Source organism: Embiotoca jacksoni, unplaced genomic scaffold (genome assembly GCF_022577435.1).
Source record: "Embiotoca jacksoni isolate LCO1_2020_lvr unplaced genomic scaffold, fEmbJac1.0.p SCAF_2, whole genome shotgun sequence".
Taxonomy (NCBI): domain Eukaryota; kingdom Metazoa; phylum Chordata; class Actinopteri; family Embiotocidae; genus Embiotoca; species Embiotoca jacksoni.
This window is the reverse complement of record NW_027185340.1, coordinates 2,668,143-2,688,284: the sequence shown is the minus strand read 5'-3', so window position 1 is coordinate 2,688,284 and position 20,142 is coordinate 2,668,143. Positions and strand designations below refer to the sequence as shown.

Sequence of the window (20,142 nt, the reverse complement as noted above, 5' to 3'; positions counted from 1 at the left end):
TTTGTCTCATCTACTTTTAGACCCTGTGTGAAAGTCTGAGGATGTTTTAGTCGGTCATATTTAAGCAGAAAGACAGTGAAACGTCTTTGCAAACTTTCAATCTCCACTGCATGGATGCCAATTTTGGAACATGAAACGAACACCCCTGTTTTAAGCTTAAAAACAGTGTTTTAAAAAAAGTTCACTGCGTCACAACATCCCACAAATAAGGCAGGAGTTCAGCTGATTACATGCCCATGTTCTATTCAAATTATGTCCATTAACTATATTGTGAATTATTTTGTTCCCTCAGGTTGTGACATCCTCTCTTTAACAAAGTTACATAACAGTGTTTTACTGTTCAAGAGCCATGACACTGATCTGTTTCATTCCACATTCAAATCAACTGAAAAGTTCAAGTTTTCTGGCCTTCAAAGCCGGCAGCCATTTAATAACATTTGACACAGAGGCTCTGACCTCTGATGAGACCATCATCATGTGTTTCTCTTTAGGCTTAGATTCCTGGAGGGTTAAAGCAAAATTGGGCAGGAAGCTTAAAATTCAAGTGAGTAAAAAAAACAATCCAAATGTCTAGCAGATGTTATATCAGACCACAAACTTGACCAGAACAGTGAAGAGCTGAATCATTTTTAATTTGCATTATTTTCACAGCAGAGAGATGAACACCTTTATATATACTTTTTACCAAACGGGTACAAAACGTCAACAGTTGCTGGATGTTACAACGTCTTCCTGTCAGACTTTTTTCTGTATTGTGCACACACTTGTTACAAACTGAAGATTTCCCAGATGCCAAAATGTCAGTATAGTTTCCCGTGATTTCTTTTGGCTCTTGGCGGTTTGAGTATCGTTACAGGCTGTCATAGATTTTGCAGTGCAGGTATGCTATCTTCTCAGCCCTGCTTTTCCTCATCATTGGAAACCACTCCCGATAGTAAAGCTCGACAACCTTGAAGCCTGCCATCTTCAACTGTCTTCTCTTCATGGCATGAAGTCCCAGCAGCTGCTGTGACCGGGAGCAGTAGTGGTTCCTGTTCGACACCTGGATAGCCACTTTAACTTTGCCTTTGGAGTCCTTAGGAGCTGCGTTGAGGCTGCTGGGTTTGCCAAGAGTTTCTATGATGTCGTCGGTCAGGTGTAGCACCGAGTCAAACAGTTTCCCACCTTCATCAGGCTGTAATCGGTGAAGAGATGTGGGCTTAACCTTAGAAGGTGGAGTTGGAAGATCTGTGGTGTTTTTGGTATTTATTAGCTTTGCTAAAAGGTCCTCAGTGATAGTTACTCCTATATTTAATCCCCTCCAACCCTGATAAGAAGGATTCGTGGGTGCCGTGTGTTCTGGAGATGTTGGGGTCACAGGTATGGGCTGTCCAGTGGCGTCAAGATGTACTTCCAGGTCGATGGAGCGAGTGTGTGGCAGGATCATTCTCTTACATACAAACTCCTTTCCTCCAAGCAGATCCTGCAGAGCAGACTCTGCCTCCTGAACCTCTGGTTTCTGGCACACATCTGACTGAGCAAACTTCCACAGCTTTTGTGCCACCTCCTTCCTCAGTTCACTGCTTAGCCGAGGGCCAGTCCACTGAGGCAACTCTAGAGCTACAGTTCCATCTAAAGTGAACAAGTCTTTTTTCAGCTCCATCTGTGTGCATTTCAGCGCTAAGTTAACAAAGTCAGGGCTCAGGGCTAATTCAATCAGGTCCTCTGGGAAATTAGACACGAAGGCCAAGCCGAGAAGACCAGTAAGCAGATGCTCGGGGTACCGCTGGAATTCTGCTTTCCTGTGCCTCAGTGCTTCCGTAAGGCTCGGATAGAAGCTTGGACTCTGCTCTGGAAGAAACCCTAACGTGCCAAAGGCCCACAGGAGTTTGCATGAGTCTTTACTCCTGCAGTGTGGCACCAGCGAGGGCACTCTGTCAGCGATAGCAGTAAGGATGTCGTTATTGCTGTAATGCAGCGCTGAACAGGTCAGTGCCACGTGCATCAGTCCCTTGACGCCCATCCTGTGGGCCCGTCGAGGAACTTCTTGTGCCATGGCCTCCAGCCACGGCCTGTGGTAGAGATAACTGAAACGCAGGTACTTCAGCACATTCACAACAGCAAAGTCGCTCATGTCTTCCACAAAAGAGAGCGCTTTGTCTACAATGCGAATCACTGCACCCTCAGAAAGGGAAGTTTGGGATTTAAAGAGCCCCAAGCATACCGTGCCGACCTCCTCGGGGTGCAGTTGTTGTATATGATGCACGAGAAGCTGCTCTAAAGGATGAACAAACTCTTTTGGGCACTGCCGACCTTCTCCCATTATGTACAAGAGTTGGACCAGTTCAGGGACCCCCACCTGTCCCAGAGAGAGATTGACAGAGTCATAGAGGCGCTGCAAGAACTGGGGCACCTGCCTCCCAATGCAGCGCCACAAGTCAGCAGCAAACATCAACTGATGTAAACTTATGTGCTCGGCCCGGCGGCTCAGCTCAGCCTCATACCGCTCCAGGACAGTGTGGGAAGAGGGCATGTCCAGCCACACAAACGACTGCAGCACCTCCAGCAGCTGATGTTCAGTAAAGAGGCGGAGGTGTTCCACGGAGTATCGGAGGAGAATAATAAAGCGTTGGTCACTCCTCACAAATGGCATCTTGTCTGGGTGCAACCGGCTGAGCTCCAGAAGAAACCGAGACACATCCGAAGGTTTCATGCTGCCCTTTAATACGGTCACTTTTTGGAGCAGCCGCGAGGCCTCTTCCCATTCGATAGGTTGACGCCTCCGGGTGAGGTCGAGGGCCACGGAGGCGTACTCTGGCCGGCATTTGTGGAAGGCCCGTGAGTCTACTTTAACATCTGGTAGCACTGGTTTTCGGTGGTAGCGCGACACTGAGTTTGTCTCAGGTTCAGGGCTTTTGTTGAAAGCCAAGTCAAGAAGTGTGTTTTTTGAGCTAGAGAGATGCCGCGAGCAACTCACACTGTAACGATTGCCCTGTTGCCAAAAGGAAGGTGGGTGAGTGGAGAGACACTGCTCATCTTCTTCATTATCTGTATGGCCGTAGGAGACAGCAGAGCTGCAGGCAGAGCGGTGATATGAGGAAGGGTTGTAAAGCAGCTTGTATTCTCCTCGGTGTTGCAAAACTCCCTTGTTTTCCTCCCGATCATCAGTCTCATGCTCTGGTTTGACGTGGACGTGTTGAGCCTGGGCAAAACTTTTTCTCAAGCCTGCAAGGCAGCGTAGCCTGGGCACCCGCCGACACAGCAAACAGGCAGCCATCGATGTGCCTAAGAAGACAAAGACATCTTTTAACAAGCAGATATATCAAAAATAAAAGTGTAACATCAACCAAACGTTCAATACCTTACGTGCCAGGCAGCATCAGACGACACAAGGTTAGAAAATGGGTTTAGATATTTCTAAAGCAAAGTATATACTGCATTTTAAAAAGATCAGTTTCCTACCTACATTTATTTCTATGTACAAAATTGTATTTAAAAAAAACTGTCATTGATGTTTCCTGCCTGTTGTGTAAAGCAATATATGTACAAAAAGTAGCTTGTTTTTTTTGTTTTTTGTTTTTTGTTTATCCCACAATTGAACTTCAAAACGTTTAACCCAAAACATGACAACGTTATTTTATGGAAGGAGGCACTGAGGGACACTGTTGACATTTTGCCTCTTCAATATAAGCTATGATAATAATTAGTGTACTTCCTTCTATAACAGGTCGATCAAATTCTCAGCCATGTAAAATAATTGCTCTGTAATTCTTGCGTGACATGTTTCCTGACTATTAAAATTGGTGTTTAAACTATAAGATTACCTGGTTGAATTGCTCATTTTATTGACATACAAGTAGTTTGTCCATCTGTCAACCAACTGCAGTCAACATTTTACAACGAGGCAGCAGGTAAACTAAGTTAGATGTTTCTGTCCGACACAATAAACCAAACAGCACATCTGTATTATATTACAATTGGTCTGTTCTACTCACCTTTTAGATTCCTGCATCGAAACAAGCCTGATATTAAAAAACTTCATGAACGCGTGGAGAGTAGAAGCTGTTAAATCAGTTGAGACGTGCTGCAGACAAACCGGAACACGCGTTCTTTAATTTTCAAAATAAAATAGACTTGACATTGTAAGCTCAACTATGTAGACACCGATGGGCTAAATCATGTTAAGACGTCGTGCTTTGATGTGTAGAATTGTAATAATGCGTTAAAATATTACATTTCACCATTATGTTGCGTGATAAATGATCTATAAAAGTATGGTGTCGGACTTTTGGTTTTATTATGGCAGGTTAATGCGGCTTCCGTAGAGAGCAGACGTAACTGAACAGCGTCTGACCTATGGCAACGGGATAGGTTCAAACTTAAGAATAACGAAACGCGATTTGTTTAAAAAAAAAAAAAAGGGAGAAATTAGGAAAACGAAAAATAGAAATAAAATTATTTTAAAACAAGCTGTAGCCTAATAAAACATATTGTCATGATTAAAATCGTATGATTTATACCAAAAAGTGGTTAAACATTGCTGAAATATAGGCTAAATTATATTTAAAAGAATAATCTAAAAAGCTATATCATTAAAATGTTTAATATGCATTGTGATATAGTATTTTTTCATACATCTTAATTAACAGCATGATCGCCTTCATAATTAAACATATGGTAATTAGTTTAAACTAATTATATGACTTAAAACATTTTGTAAAAAAAAATGAGTTATTATTGTAAGAAAACAAGAAAAGACAAAGACGCTTTTATTTTCAATTGAATTTAACATGTAAAAGTATGTCTCTGCAATCAAGAATCATGGAGATTAATTTCATACTCTAACTGGCTAAAATCACAGTTTAGAAATTAGTTAATACCAACTTAATTACATTAGCTGCTTCACTTTAAAGGTACTGGTATTGCTTATGTTGCCTTTATGATGAGTCAAAATACTTTCAGTGAAAAGGGGATTTTTTTTTTTTGGGGGGGGGGGGGGGGGGGGGGGGGGGTTTGGCACCCTGACTAAAGTAGGAAAATTGCGTGGTTTAGAGGAATTCCCAGTCATAGCTGATCATTTATATCTTTCCCTTTCTGTTTCACTTTCTGTGAATTCATTTACGAGTTTATAGTGCAAATTTATACGTTTTTAGCGTTCTGCAAAATACACTATAGGACTACAAGTTATTTTTGACAACTGACTTCTGAGAACTTTGTTTTTAATTTAGCACTAGATGTGTGTTCTTTGCACTTTAGGAAATCATGCACGGCATAGACAGAAACATGATGCTTTATACTTTGGTAAAACATGAACAAGTGAGCATTACTGAGAACACTTATACTCTCCTCAAAAACCAGACCCACTATCTTCCCTTTGCGTTCTGTTCATTGTTTGGATTCGACATTCTCAGCAGAGGCCAGAAAGCTTTCTTTTATAAAAACTGAGCCTAAACTCAGCGAGTAAGTATTGTTTTAAACATTCAGAACAGAAATCCTGTCAAAAAATGGACTTTTGCATTCTTAATATTTCAAATCTGACACAATCGATATTGCACCGTGTTTTCCATCTATACATTTAATCTAAATTAATCTTTGTGATACTTAAAATGTAGTACGACTGATTTAATAGGATATACGTATTCTTGCCAGAAGTTTATCTTCCCTGTGAACCGATTATGTTCCCAGAAATAAAACGTTCAAGAAAGAAGTCATTTTTGGTCAAATGGAAATGAGATATTCTCTTCACATGTTTGTGTTTTACCAAAAACACCTGATAATAAAAAAAAACTTTGAACAACATTAAATTAATTTGTTTTTAATGTTGTCATCCTGACCTCCTCACCAGTGTGTTTATATATGTTTATTTTATCCTCAAAGTAGATCCGTACTGTTTCTTTTGAATTTGCAGTCACCATATATACATTTTGTTTTTATGCAAATAAAACAAAAAAAATATATCTCATAGATTTGAATTGTGAAACTTTCCCCCCTCCATTTTGATTCGCCTTTAGCATTTTCCTGTGTAAGCAGGCAACTTCAAATTCCTTGCCTCCATTGTGCGACTTCACACATGACTGATTTCAGGGGTGAAAGGTCAACTCGACTGGCCTATGGCCTCAAGACAATTCACTCATTTCTGCTGCGAACACTCCTCATGTCCTTTCAGTGGGAACAGCCTCGACAAGACACTCAGAAACATCTTGCTGGTAGTTACAGTCACTTCATCGAAGTCTTTGCAAACAAATATGTGTTTCAATACGCTGGCAGAAATTATATTTTGAACATATCTATATATTGTTTCATTAAAAAAAAGTTGCAGGATAAAAGCTGGAGGGTCATGTTGGTTTCAAAATAACACAAACGCCATAGACACAATAAACCTGCACTGGTTTGGTAGCTTTATTTTACAGTAAATTGTAGAAAAAATATTAGATGTAATTTCTGTGTGTTAAAATCTTACACAATTAATATGTTTGATATTGTGTTAATTTGATATATTGGAACAAAGAGGGTTTTTAGAGAATAACAGCATTGCAATCAATCAGCAAATACATTTTTATTGCAATCTTCTCATGTTAACTTGTACAGCCTAAAATGTTATTTATCTTTTATATCTATGCCCACAAACATCATAAACATAACGGATAACAAAGTTTTTATAATTCTTTTCTTGAAAGTTAACTTTTACACTTTTAGCAGTGTTGAGAGTTCTGGTCTGTATATTACAGTTAGTTTCATAATTACATCCACATTAGGCTATCAATCGAACAAAATCAGGTACAATGATCAAATTAGACCGAAATCAATTTATTATATTATTATCATTAAGTCTATCAAATGCTCTGCTTGGTCAGTAGTTTTGTTTTGTGACAAAAATAATTTATGTTTTGATAATCCAACCAAAGGATTACATTTAGTTTACAAATACGTCAACTTTATTGCAGCTACGAAAAATATGTTTTTATTGTTTTGTAAACATAATGAAGTAAATTGCCACAACATAACTCAGGTGTCAACAAATAATAAAATAGTGAAAATGATCATTCATTACGATTAAAAGATATATATTTTTTTTTAATTATTATTTGTATAATTTATTTAATTGGCGTAAAACATTTTTTTGTCACTACTGCACTGTAAACATCAACAAAATCAGACTCTAAAACTTTTTATGGACGTCGACTTGTGCAACTTGTGATTTCCTCCTTTTTTTTTTCTTTCTCTCTCTCTAATGAGCTCGCTTTTATATTTATATATATTTTTTTAATACCTGTCGATAGTAGCCTATAAATAAAGTGGAGAAACTTCAGTGTCGCACTTGGAGAGGAAGTAGCTGATTTATGTTAATGAAGGAGTTGGGCTACGCTGGCTGGGAGCCGCCCTTCATTCACCACATGGTTAAACCGAGACTCGACTCGCGCCACTTTCGCAATCTTACTACGCTTTCCCAAACTCAGAGCAAATCACAATAGTAGCACATGGTTGTGCATTTCTTCTTCTTTTTTTTTTTTTTATTTTTTTTTTAATTCCACGTTTTAGGCGTTATTCAATTTTTATTTTTTTTTGTGGGGGGGGGGAAAGTCCGGTTTCTTTTTCCCAGTCTTGCAGATAATCCCAGAAACAGTGTGAATAAACGGTAAGTCTGAACAAGTGAGTGAAGATGGTGGATTTTTTTTTAAATTTTTTTTAAATTTTTTTTTTTTTAAAAGAAGCTCGTGTGTTTATTGGCAAAGAAACCTGTTGTTAGCCTTGTTCGGTTTAAGGGAGGAAAGAGATGCGTTTTAAACGTCGGGGAAGTGAAACGCCTCAGTGCAAATTAACATTTACACGAGGACCTGGTGTTGGAGGAGGAGGAGGAGGTGGAGGTGTGTGGGTGGAGGAGGGGGGGTAACAAAAAAACACACACAAAAAAACGGGTTTTTAATCGGCAGTTTCCGCGTTTTGAAAACAACAGTGTTAAAAGGGGGGCGCATGGCAACCTCTCCTCCATGAGGGAGATTTGAAAAGCATGTGTTGCTGCTCCTCTAAAGTCGGGTCGGTCGGGGAGAAGACATTCAGCCTGGCACACTTCTTCTTCTTCTTCTTCTTCTTCTTCTTCTTCTTCTTCTTCGGTTTTTTTTTTTTAGTAAAGCTTTAGTCGGAAGCACTTCGTGTGCTCACGTTGTCGATCGTTTGCTGCTTTTTTATATTTACAAGTTTTTTTTTTGTTGTTGTTTTTTTTTTTGTTTCCCGTGCGTTTGTGCGCAGAGGTGCACGTTTTAAAAAAAAAAAAAAAGAAAAAAAAAAAAAAAAAAAAGAAAAGTGCCTGCAGAACAAAGCAGCAGCACATGGTTGTTTTTTTTTTTTTTTTTTTTTTTTTTTTTTTTTTTGTGCAACCAGGCCGCACGCTTGCCGAGTTAGCAGCTAATGCTAACCGACCAAGGAGTGAATATTCCTAAACAACAAAAACAACAAAAAAAAAAATTAATTACATGACTTGACATTGGCGTGACTGAGCCTCCTTCCTTTTCCCCTCCACCACCTCCACCACCACCACCCAACCCGGCTGTGTGCTGAAGCGGGACTCGTCGTTTTACAAACACTCTGCCACAAACACACGAGGTTGTTTTTTTTTTATATATAATAGCATTAGCATGTACGAGTTAGCAGCTACATTGGCTAACACGAGTGGATGGAGCGGTGCGCCCACATGGCGTCTTTTTATTTACTACTATTATTTAAATATATATATTTATATATATTTATATCCTATATATGCCATAAAGCTTGCATTTTCTGAATCTTGCACGTGTTAGCCTGTTTTTTTTATTTTATTTTTATTTTGTGTGGGGCAGCACCACGCGTCTCCTCGGACTGTTTTGATGGAGCTACTCGCTCGTTGCGTGCTCGGTTCCCGAGTGAAGTTGGTGCCGTGGCTCGGTGCTCCGGTGCCCCGGTGCTCCGGTGCCATGGCTCGGTGCCCCGGTGCTCCGGTGCCATGGCTCGGTGCTCCGGTGCCATGGTGCCCCGGTGCCATGGCTCGGTGCCCCGGTGCTCCGGTGCCATGGTGCCCCGGTGCCATGGCTCGGTGCCCCGGTGCCATGGCTCGGTGCTCTCCGGTGCTCCGGTGCTCCGTACAGAAAAGTAAACTGTTCCCTCGTGCGTTACTGGTTGCAGTTGTACATGCACTATTTTTTTAAATTTTTTTTAATTTTTTTAATGTTATTCCCTCCTCACCCCTCCACCACCTCCACCCCCCTCCTCCACCCACCCCAGTGTTGTAGAAGGGAGATTTTGTGAAACGTTAAAACTGTGTGACTCCTTGGGCGCCATGTTTAACGCGTGGGGGGAGGGGTGCAGCAATGTGGCTGGAGCGCAAAGTGTTTGCTGTCTTCAAGCAGTCCTGCTTCACGCCGGGTTTCCAAATTGAACTTTTTTTTCTTTTTTTTTTTAAATAATGGAGACATTTCAACTATGGGGTCGTATGTTGTGTTTTCTTCTGCAGCGTCCGCAGCATATATATATATATAAAGAGTTTGGAGGCGGTGGATCTCATACCGCTGAATGTTTGGTCTTTTGTGCAGAAGATGAACGTGCACATCATCTCTAAATATACCGATCTCGTGACCACCGGTGCATCTTTAGGATTTGTTTACTCTGCTGCCACTTTCGAATTAAAATGCGAGTACGTTTTTTTTGCAGAATCTGTAAAAGAAAAGTTGTTTGTTTTGGGGTTCAAATTGAAATATAACGTGCAGAAAAGCGCAGTCAGAAATAGCACGTGTCGGATAGATCCAAGTAGACGGATTAATTAGGAATTACAATCCAGGATTTACAACAAAAGTTCCATAATTGTGCACATAGTTGCATAATATACTAGTGAGTTCTTGTATCTTTTAACTGACTTGAAAACTGCCTAAAATATGTGTTGTTGTTTTTTAGGAGCTCTTGCAGACTAACCTGAGTAAATGCAACCTGCACCATGGAGCCTCTGTTTAAGGTTATTTAGGTTGGAGAAATTGCTTTAAATTGGCTGAACTGTTAAATCATATGCACTCGTTGCTAATTCACTAACAAACAAAAAAAATCTATCCTGACATTTTCTGGTTCCTGTTTGTCAAATATCTGCATGTGCCGCTTGTCTTTTTCATACAGGATTGTAAATTGAATGTGAGTTCTGACTCTCAAAGAGCACCTGATAAGGAATTCTTACTGAACCATAATGTTGTGTTGATGATAGAAAATCACATGTTTTTCCTTAATGCTGTATCTCATTTATCTTTTTTATTTTTTTTGTTACAGGTCCCGGATCACATCTGTATCTCCTCGCCATCATTTGTGGATTTAAGGGCACCGGTGATGCAGTCTGTGAAAGAAAACGCCACATGAACAGTTTCAAGTCACTGTAGTGTCAAAGTGCTTACAGTGCAGGTAGTTTGATAGAATCTACTGCAGTGAAGGCACTTTCAGCACTCTTCTGATAATTTAAACTAAAGGAACTGGCTCATCCCCCCCCCCCCACACACACACAGCTGCTTTATGCCAGCCCTGAACCGACTGAATCCAAATACACTTGTTAGTACACATCTGGCAGGATCTCGTCATCTTGCTGTGAGGCTCAGCCTCCCCGCTGTTCTGGAGCAAACATGCTTGATATTTGTGAGGCATCCAGTCATTGTGAATAATGAGGTTTCAGCTGTGTATGAAATCGGTGTGGATACCGAGAGTTTGATGTGTTTTCTTTTTAATTTAGCTGCAATGAAATACAGATCAGATCATGTAAAGTTAGGTTTTTGTCTTGTTTTCATGCAAACTGACTTCTTTTTTTTCTTTTTTTTTTTTTACCAATTGTTACATGGCTATGCTGCAAAACTTATTTTACCCACGTGTCCTCCACTAGTGCTTATGCTAAGGTGCATCTAGTGCAGATAGTGAAGTAGACTAGCACCTACTGCCCTAAGTGCTCCTTCTGGCATAAGGGGCTAGCACTCTCATCTGCCTTGCATATCTCTGTGTGTATATGTGCATGTAGAAAATGTGTGCATATCAACACTCTTTAACTGTGGCGGTTCCCTGTTAGTTTTGCATAGTTGCGCTGCAAGAAGAATTAAGTTGTGCAAATCTATGCAAAACTGATGGTGGCCTGTGTTTCCATCTGAATCCTCCTTGTGTATATCGTTTCCTCCCACGTGCTGGACTATCAGTTTTCCACCACAGCTCTGTTAATAAGGTAAAGACAGGTTTCAGTAGTATTAAAGTGCTTATAGTGCAGGTAGTTTTATGAAGTTCTACTGCAGCGTGAGCACTTAAAGTACTTCTAGACTTCTTCTTCTTTTTCTTTTTCTTCTTCTTCTTGGGAAAACTGCACCGGCAGCTTGTGCTCATAAGTCTCTGGTTAGTTTTGCTGGTTTGCTTTCAGCTTTTCACTGTACTGCTGTGCAAATCCATGCAAAACTGATCATAGAACTGAAATGAATCTATCGGAAGTGATCCCTTTTCTGTGCAGGGTGGGAGAGGTTGCAATGCTCTGCACTTGTGTGGTATTGCACTTGTCCCGGCCTGTTAAGGACACGGGGAGTTGTTCTGCTCGGACACATCGACATCGGACTTGGATCATTTGGATATCTGAGGATGTTTTTGACTTACTGTCACAAAAAGTGTTTTGAAATTAAAAACGTCTCTTAACTTACCCATGTTTCTTCTGCACGTTTTTATTTATTTATTTTTTTATCAAATCCAGCTGATCGCCTCACTGCTGGTTTTCAGTTGAGTAAAATACTGCAATGCTTCTGGGCAGCCTAAAAATGTTTGTTTATTTTTATTTGTTCAAAACTATACCTTGTAAAAAAAATCCTTAATGCAATAGTTTCTACCAACTGCCTTTCAAGCTTTCTTTCAGCACTTCCTTGGTTGAGCTGTGATGAAATGACGCCCTTCGGGAGGCAGAAATTGTGGAAGCACCTGTCAGCATGTGGTTTTCGTACAGCGGATGTTCATAATTTAGTACAAATATTGACTTGTCCTTAAGGGAAAACTGTTTTGGAATCAAGTCAACAGTAATACATGATTTGATAAGGTCAAATATTTTTTACCTCAACAGTAATATTAAGTGTTATTAACTGTAAAATGTTTGCTGGAATTAATTTATTATTTTGTGATATAAGATTACGAAACCATATTGTTTTTTGAGGGCAACATTTTGATTTGTGCTTCTCCTTTTAATATCAAGCCTGCCGTGTCACGGTGGTGGTGAGCTTCGGTCTCTTTGTTTTGAATTTTAGTGCTGTAGTTCATTTGTTCATTTGGATTATTGAAATGAAATTTGCCGTTTGAGGGGTGTAATCACACTCTCCTCCAGCAGAGGGAGCTGTATACTTATTAAAGTCTCAACTTTCAGTTAGTTGCCAATGTGCTGATAAATTTTTTTTAAAAAGCAGATTTTTCAACATGATCTGATGACATGTGGACTTGAATATCTGATTTATCAAAGAAAACAGTAATTAAGTGATGTGACTGATACGCACTACCTAATGTTGACCATTTTTACAATATCAAGACAATATTCTTGGTATTTTTCCAACATTTTAAATGTAGCTTTAGTGTTTTAATTTGTCTCTGTGAATGGGAAGGGTTTTTGTTTTTACCCAAACCTCAAGCGGCAATGTGTTGACAATAATAAAGGTGAATGCGCTACCTATCGTATAGACACAAACGCATCCAACATGCAGCAAACCTCTGGTCAATGAGCAGAGTTTCCATTATTCGGTATTGTATGGTAGACTGGCAGAGGGAGCCATTCGCTCGAGTGTTCACCTTTCATTATCATGTCCTCTTTATTTGACAGACAAGATAAATGGGAAGCATCCAGGGAGGACATGAACTCAAAGATGCATTTCTGCTTGTCAGTCTGTGCCGATTGCTCTAGCAACCTCTATTTACCTCAATGTCTGGAAAGTCTTACGCCTTTATTTGACATAAAGTGCAGCATGATTGTGGATTGTCAGGCCGATGCCACCTGGTGTGTTTTGAGTTGTACATCTGGCCACACTGTGTGGCAGAAATAATCATTATTCTTAGTTTCAAATAGAATATTTAAATACTTAAAAGCAATGATGGTGATAGATAAATTTAACCCATTTAGGAAGGACACATTAGTCTTTTAGCCATGCCAGCAGCATGGCTGCCTGGCAGTTTCACAGTTCCTTAATCCAGATATCTACCCTAAGAACTACGGGTCTCCACAAAATACTGTACAGACATAAGCAGCTCCCAGAGGATAATGACTTGTTGATCTGCTTATCCTGAGTTGAAAGAATAGAAGAGATGATAGGGGGAATACCTTGAATTTTACTTTGGTGACCCACAAACATCTCAAACCATCAAAGCACCTTGGTTGAATATAGTACCTAAAAACTGCATGTTATTGTCATTGGGAGAACTTTAGCTCTTTGACATTATAGGTCAAAAGCATTCAGTGCAGCATTCGCTGTTATTTTTCTCGTTACATTATTTTAAAACAAAAGTAAAGCAATAAATCTTATTTATTTCAATAAATATACAATAAATCGTGAAACAGGCTAATTTTGGAAAAGAATAGTCCGATCCGATTTCCTTTGTCGGCCACATTAGAGAAGGAATCACAAGTGATGACTCCATGAGTGCTGAATTTTGCTGAAGAAAAAGCAGATGTCAAACTGAGGTTAATACATCTTTCAGTATGTTGTTTGGGACAGATATTTGTACCACATTTGCTGTAAGATACAAGTAAGTATCTCTTTGTGAGCTATCTGTTCATAGCCATGGGAAATGAATGCTTGTTTCTTTGCAGTTCTAATTAAGACACAATCCTCTCAGCACTGAGGTGCTCTTCACTGGATGTGTTGGGCTTTCTGCCCTTCTGCTTGATTGTGTTGTTCATTTTGTGGACCTCTCTAATCTGTATTCAGAGTTCAGCCTCTCTCTTTCGCTCTCTATTCATTTATGGAAAGAAATTATTTTTATACGAGCCCCTTTAGCCCATGACTGGTATTTTTCAGCTCGTGACTTGTGGAAGACTGACCTCTGCATGTGAACAGTCATTGTCCTCACTGTCCCCTGGATTAGTGGAGATGATATAGCCAAATTAATAAGACTTTCATTCATGCATTTACGTATCTGGATGCAATGAGCTCCCCTTTCCTCTGAGTAATGAAATCAGACACTATATGCCATGATTCCTTGAGTATCAAACTGATGGGAGGCTGTTTGTGCACACTTAGATTATTTGGGTTCCCTGGCAGTTATTGTTGTGAATTTGTCAAGGATTAGAGAGAAAGAGGATGTATATGCTTGCGTATGAGTCATTCTTTATGGAGGTTTGGGTGTTGCCTGTTTCAACAGCATTTAATGCCCCCCCCCCCTCCCCTCCAGCTCACTGCAGACAGCCTTAAACACTTCATCAACATAAGTCCTGAACACAGACTCTTGTCCTGATTATAATTACCCGACCCCAACTGTGTCTACTTATAGCTACCAAATAATACGTGCCACTCATGGTAGTCACAACTTAGCACATATTGATTTGGATTTTGTCTAAAGAATCTTAAACCCAGAGAAGTCTGCAAAAGCACTACTTCCATGGTTTCCACGGTTTGACTGAATTTAGAGACACCTGTTTAGTACTTGCAGGACTACTTGAATATTCAGAAGGGGACCTTGTGTGTGTTGATGTTATGTCTCTGGGGATTGTTTAATTCTGCTAACAGACACAAAAAAGCCTGTGTCAGCCATGCTGCTGAGGCTGCAGTTCACTGCTGGCAACCGCTCTGATGGGGGTCTGTTCCTTCAGCCGACCTCTGTGAGTTAACCATGGCTCTATCTCTGGGATCATGCCCGACCGGAGAATGAACTCCAGTCTTATGTATGCATATGGACACCGCAGCTGTCAATTTATGCTAATGCCCTTTTTTGAAATTAACCATGAAAAACAGTTAATTTTCTGAGCAGGTTGATGAGGAGTTTTCACGAGGAGCCTTATCACAATCTTTTGTACTGGAACACTTGCTGACTATGTCTTCTGAAGTGAGACATGGGCAGAATTCAAAGACTGTCCATTTAAGATTAGGGAACGATGTCTTACCTGCTTAATATACCTTACACAATCTTGATCTTTTGCCATGCAAAGAGGGGCCTTTGTGATTTATTTAAGCTAGTAATAACTAAATCAGTAATTCTAAGTTATTAATTCATGATAGTGATACAAGTTTACACATCTGCCAAAGCAAAGTATCTCTGAGAATATTTGACAGCACAAAATGCATATATTGAAGAATCCAAACTGACCTTCAATATAATACTTGCGGTATGATATTAGACATAGCACATTATTTTAACATGAAAACCAGGCAGTTTTGTTTGTTTCATGCTCTGTGCTTAAGATGCAAGAATTTTCAATCACAAAACTACTACGTTTGATTACTACTATATGTTCAAGGATGAATGTGTGCTTTGGGCCAAAAACAAAATGGATGCAAGTTATAATTGGATCATCTGGAATACATTTAAAATATAAAACTAAGCCATAAAACATAGGCCATTTTGGGGATGGTCATGGGAAGCTATATCATACCCTACAGGCACTGTGTGCAAGAGAGAGCACTGCTGTGGTTATACAGTGCTAAATCACATAAAATGTCTTTAACCACACTCCTTCACTGCTCCAATCTGTGTCCTATTTTCACTCACCCTTACTGTCACCTGTCTCCCAGTTCTTGTCCTCAGGGAGTCAAAGTTCCCTTTGGCTTGGAAATCTTTCCAATCTTTTTTTTTTTTTTTTTTTCCACGTGTCCAACTAATTTCTAGTAGGTCAGCCAGTAAGAATAGCTGGCAGAGGTTTCAGCTTTGCAGATGCTAAAACAGCAACTGTTCCAGAGTTTTCTGGCATTGCGGCCCACGAGACAATTTCAGATTTGTTAGCGGAGGGACAGCGGGATCTATTTGATATTGTGTACATGATAAGAATTTTACAATCACAACATTTGAAAATGATACTATATTTGAAGACTGTTAATTTGTCAAACACATCATGTGATGCTGCTCAGTATTAATTTATAAACTAAGAGTTTTCTGTCCAAACTGCAGAACGGAGCAACCTAATTTTTTTTTTTTTTTTTTAAATGGATTTAGAGTGGCTGGATGGCAATTATACTGACTACAGTCTCTTGGATTTGGGTTGTGAAAAGGCCACACATCAGAAAATCAGGGTGACACAATGCATTCCATTAATATTATATGGTGTAAACAAACCAAAATGTGCCATCTGTAACACCTCTCTGATGTGCATTGATCTTTATCTGGCAGAATACCTCCATTTCATTTGTGTTATCCTATCAGCGCTAACTGATTAAAGTGTATACGGCATATTACCAGTTCTGTGTCGGCTGTACCGCTCTGTAAAGTACAGTAGGTTTATTCAAACTTTTTCACTTACAACAGTCTCTTGTTGTTCTGCTGTTGGGAACAGGCTGTTGAGAACCATGAGACTGAACTAAAGCAATGAAAGTGTTGGCTGTGAAACTAAAACAATGAACTGAAAAACACAGAATCGAGGAGAAAAGGCACAGTTTGGTGATAAATCTCCAAAAACAATGCAGTGTTTTTTTTTCCCTATTATTTCTATTATTTTAACCATTTATTTTTGTGGCTAAACAACCAAACCTGGCATATTATTATGGTGGCAGATTAAAAAATGAATTGCAGTTTTTAGAGGGAAAGTTCACCAGATCTGAAAATGGTTATGTGTCATTTTAGAAAGCAGAAACAAACTTTGTAGGTTTTTATATTATTTATTTTGGAGGACTTTTTGGCTAAATCTCCTTTATAGTGGCTAAAGTTACCTGAATAGTGAATTTGAATAGTCCTCGTGGATTTTTAACGAGAGCCACAAAGTGAAGAAAGCTGCTGGTTCAATAGTAACAGATACACCCAATTATATTCACGTATACCTCGCTGCAGGTTTGTTAAACGCTCTTGAATGAGTATTTTTCCCTCAGACTTGCGGAGGAAATTTGGTGGATCACTATGTAAGACAAAACAAGACGCAGGCTGTTTACAGAATAAATACAGCAATTGTTTTCAGAAGGTTTCTGAACAGCAGATGGCGGATCAAGTGAAGGCTGACACTGAAATCCATTCAGTGTATTTCCACCTTAATAAGTACATAATACCGAATCTTTGAATTAAAAAATCTAAAACTAAAAATATTTGTTTTAAATGAGTCTTCGCAGTTAATAATCTAATGCTCTGGTGAGATGGAGATGGAGGCAACCACAGACACCGTCTTATATCTATTTACGATAGAATCATCAGATTTGTTAGCAGAGGATTACCACATTATATCACATTTTCTGCTCTGTTTACCGAGTATTCCCACTTTTAGAACAATAAGTCAGAGGCTGACACGTCCTCAAACGTGGTGTCTCAGACTTTCTGTCAGCTTAGATTTGTTCTAATTTTCACCGTAACTATTGGCCAACAACAGCATTGAAATGTTTTGATAAATGACAGAATATCCGGTTCCAATGTGGCAACTCTGTGTCTGCAAGACATGATGTACAGTTATTCTAAAAATGTGTTTTAATTTTTAGACAAAGAAGAAAAAAGATTGCAGACGAATAATATAAACTTGAAGCATTATTTCACTTCTCTGTGTGGGGATTAGGGATGTTATCTCGTCTCCTGACATTTTTCTTTGCCTTGCTGCACGCCATGTAAGAAGTTTGATACAGTTTCTCGGAAATAAAACCTTGTGCTGTGAGAGTTTTATTGCCTGCTCAAATGACGCATTGATTTTCTCTGAGAAATCCAACAGAGGGGGAGAAAGACACGAGTCTCTTAGCAGTCCCTCATTAATTAATAAATTGTCTCAGGGTGGAGAAAGTGTGGTCTTGTAACACTGCACCTTATGTTGCGGCCACTGCGGGTGAGAAATGGAAGATGTCATTTAAAATAGCTGTCGGTTTGTCACTTGCAATTAAGCAACATTTTTATGATGCGACAATGCTGAGGTCATTGTTTATCTTCAGTGATGAGGGATTGAATTCATGAAATTACATGTCAGCATGTTGCATTATACAGAAGAGTATGCTGCTGGTTCATCCCATGTTTCAAACACCAGAAACAGACAATCATTTATTTCTGTCACTGCTGTGGTAAATTGCATGTAAGAAGACAGATTTGAGCATTTGTAATAATCCTCCCACTTCAATTGCTCTGAAAAGATACGTGTACAGTTCCACTGTGGCCAATGAATCATATAATTTGTCATCATGGAGTGATTCCCTCTGAGCTACTATTAGATTACTATGTCTCCTAATTACTCAGTCTGAATTTGCATAATATTGCAGCTCCATCCTCTGAAAAGTTTACAAAGTAAAGCTGTAAGCAATTATCTGTCACCATCTTCAGTCAGGAGAATTGACTGTTTGACCCTGCTTCTCTGAAAATCACGCTCGACACTCTTACTCCTTCAGGCAATGTCAGACGAGACAGCTGGGGCTAATTCTGGATGACACACATCACTGACTGCTACTAAAGATGTTCCATTTGTCAGAGATAAACTAATATTTCCTTTCAGCAAAAGATCCCTGTTCCACTACAATTCATGCTGCAAGGCGGCTCTTAGTGCATGTTAGGTGTGACAGACCTCCTGTGGAACACACAAAACTATTGTACCGTCATGCCCTTTGTCCTAAATGCAAGAGCCAGTCTTTCTGCTACTGTAGTCCAGACTACGTCGACAGTTTTGACAAAAAACCTTCAATGTTTCCTGACTGAATTCTGAAAGGACTTGCCCCCTGGAGTGACAGTCATCAAAGTGCTTTGGTCCAGACATTGTAAAGACCTCAGGAAAGTTTATCCTGCTGTGCTCTTCTCACAACATATCAGATAAAGATGTATATTGCACTCCTATTCAACAAAGTTCACCCTGTAATGGCACATCATTGAAGAGATTTAAAAGGCTTTATGCAGTGTAAAAGAACAGAGGAAATCAAGGAAGAAATGCGTGGGATTACATGAAAAGAGGAGGCTCGAGGAGCTTATTGATGAATTAGTGGGTGGATTGTAGGCAAATCTAAACCTGCATATGTGCATCTATAATGTTTTGTTTCAGGGAGAATGTGTTCGTCATGACAGAACAAATAGATCTTATTACAATAAAGGAGGTTTTCACCACTGATAATAGCTACTCATTCAACAGATGAGCATCATTATAGTGTGCATTCCCATATAACAATTGTATACAGGAGGAGAATGTACCTTAAGGGTTTAGCACACAGGACGCAAATAGTTCTGCAAACGAAGCGCTGCTGTCTTCACCTCCATCATCCCACCATGAGTAATACGGGCTATGAATTAATGAGCCATAACCTCTATGGCAGCGTCAACTTGGTAATGAAATGTGGACCAACCTGACCTCATTTTGTCTCACTGTAACTAAGCAAAAAGCCCAGAGGAATCAGGTGAGTTTATAAATGAAAATTGAAATGTGGATTTTGGGTTAGGATGGGTACACATTTCCACATACTGGCCTACAAACCCCTTAAATTACAGTTACTAAAATTCTGGTTACCTTGAAAAATGGGTGAACAAGAAACTGCTTCTTTTACAGTACCCTGAGATAACCATAAAGTAAGAACATATTTGTCTTGACATGGACACCCAATATGTATTTTATGGATGCATTCTATTTAAAATATAATAATTACACACTAATTTGCAGGCTGTAATTTATAGTGGTAGCCAACCCAACACATACAATACAATATAAATTAGTATTAGTTTTAACAAGGGAAAAAATTAGATAAAAATGATTAATAATTTAATGACTGACCTCATGATTAAAGACCTCAACGTATTTACAACACCAACACCTGCAGAGACAGAAACACACACACACACACACACACACACACACACACACACACACACACACACACACACACACACACATATTCAATTATTAACATGAAAGCCCATAAAAAGTCAGCAATTGTTTAACCGTACTCTATTATTTACAGTAAAATAATGAAAGGAGGAAATTAAAACCAAATCCCAAATTAGGGATCAATATTCAAAGTAAGATAATGTCTTAAGTAGGAAAAGCTGCAGGCTAAGCTGCAGTGGAAACATCCTATAATAAAAACA

General features: G+C 39.3%; 1 protein-coding gene across 1 annotated transcript; it reads right to left on the bottom strand.

Moving 5' to 3' along the window:
- Positions 1-611: 611 nt before the first annotated feature.
- Positions 612-4,059, bottom strand: LOC138200918 (FAST kinase domain-containing protein 5, mitochondrial). Its single transcript, XM_069153914.1, has 2 exons — positions 3,975-4,059; positions 612-3,264 (listed from the first exon to the last, which is right to left on the bottom strand). Exon 2 carries the CDS (start codon positions 3,254-3,256, stop codon positions 851-853), a length of 2,406 nt encoding a protein of 801 aa, XP_069010015.1. The 5' UTR covers positions 3,257-3,264; positions 3,975-4,059; the 3' UTR covers positions 612-850.
- Between the last annotated feature and the right edge of the window lie 16,083 nt (positions 4,060-20,142).

What these genes read in the sequence shown, in the direction of transcription:
- LOC138200918 (XM_069153914.1), bottom strand. Translation starts at nt 3,256, where the DNA reads ATGGCTGCCTGTTTGCTGTGTCGGCGGGTGCCCAGGCTACGCTGCCTT.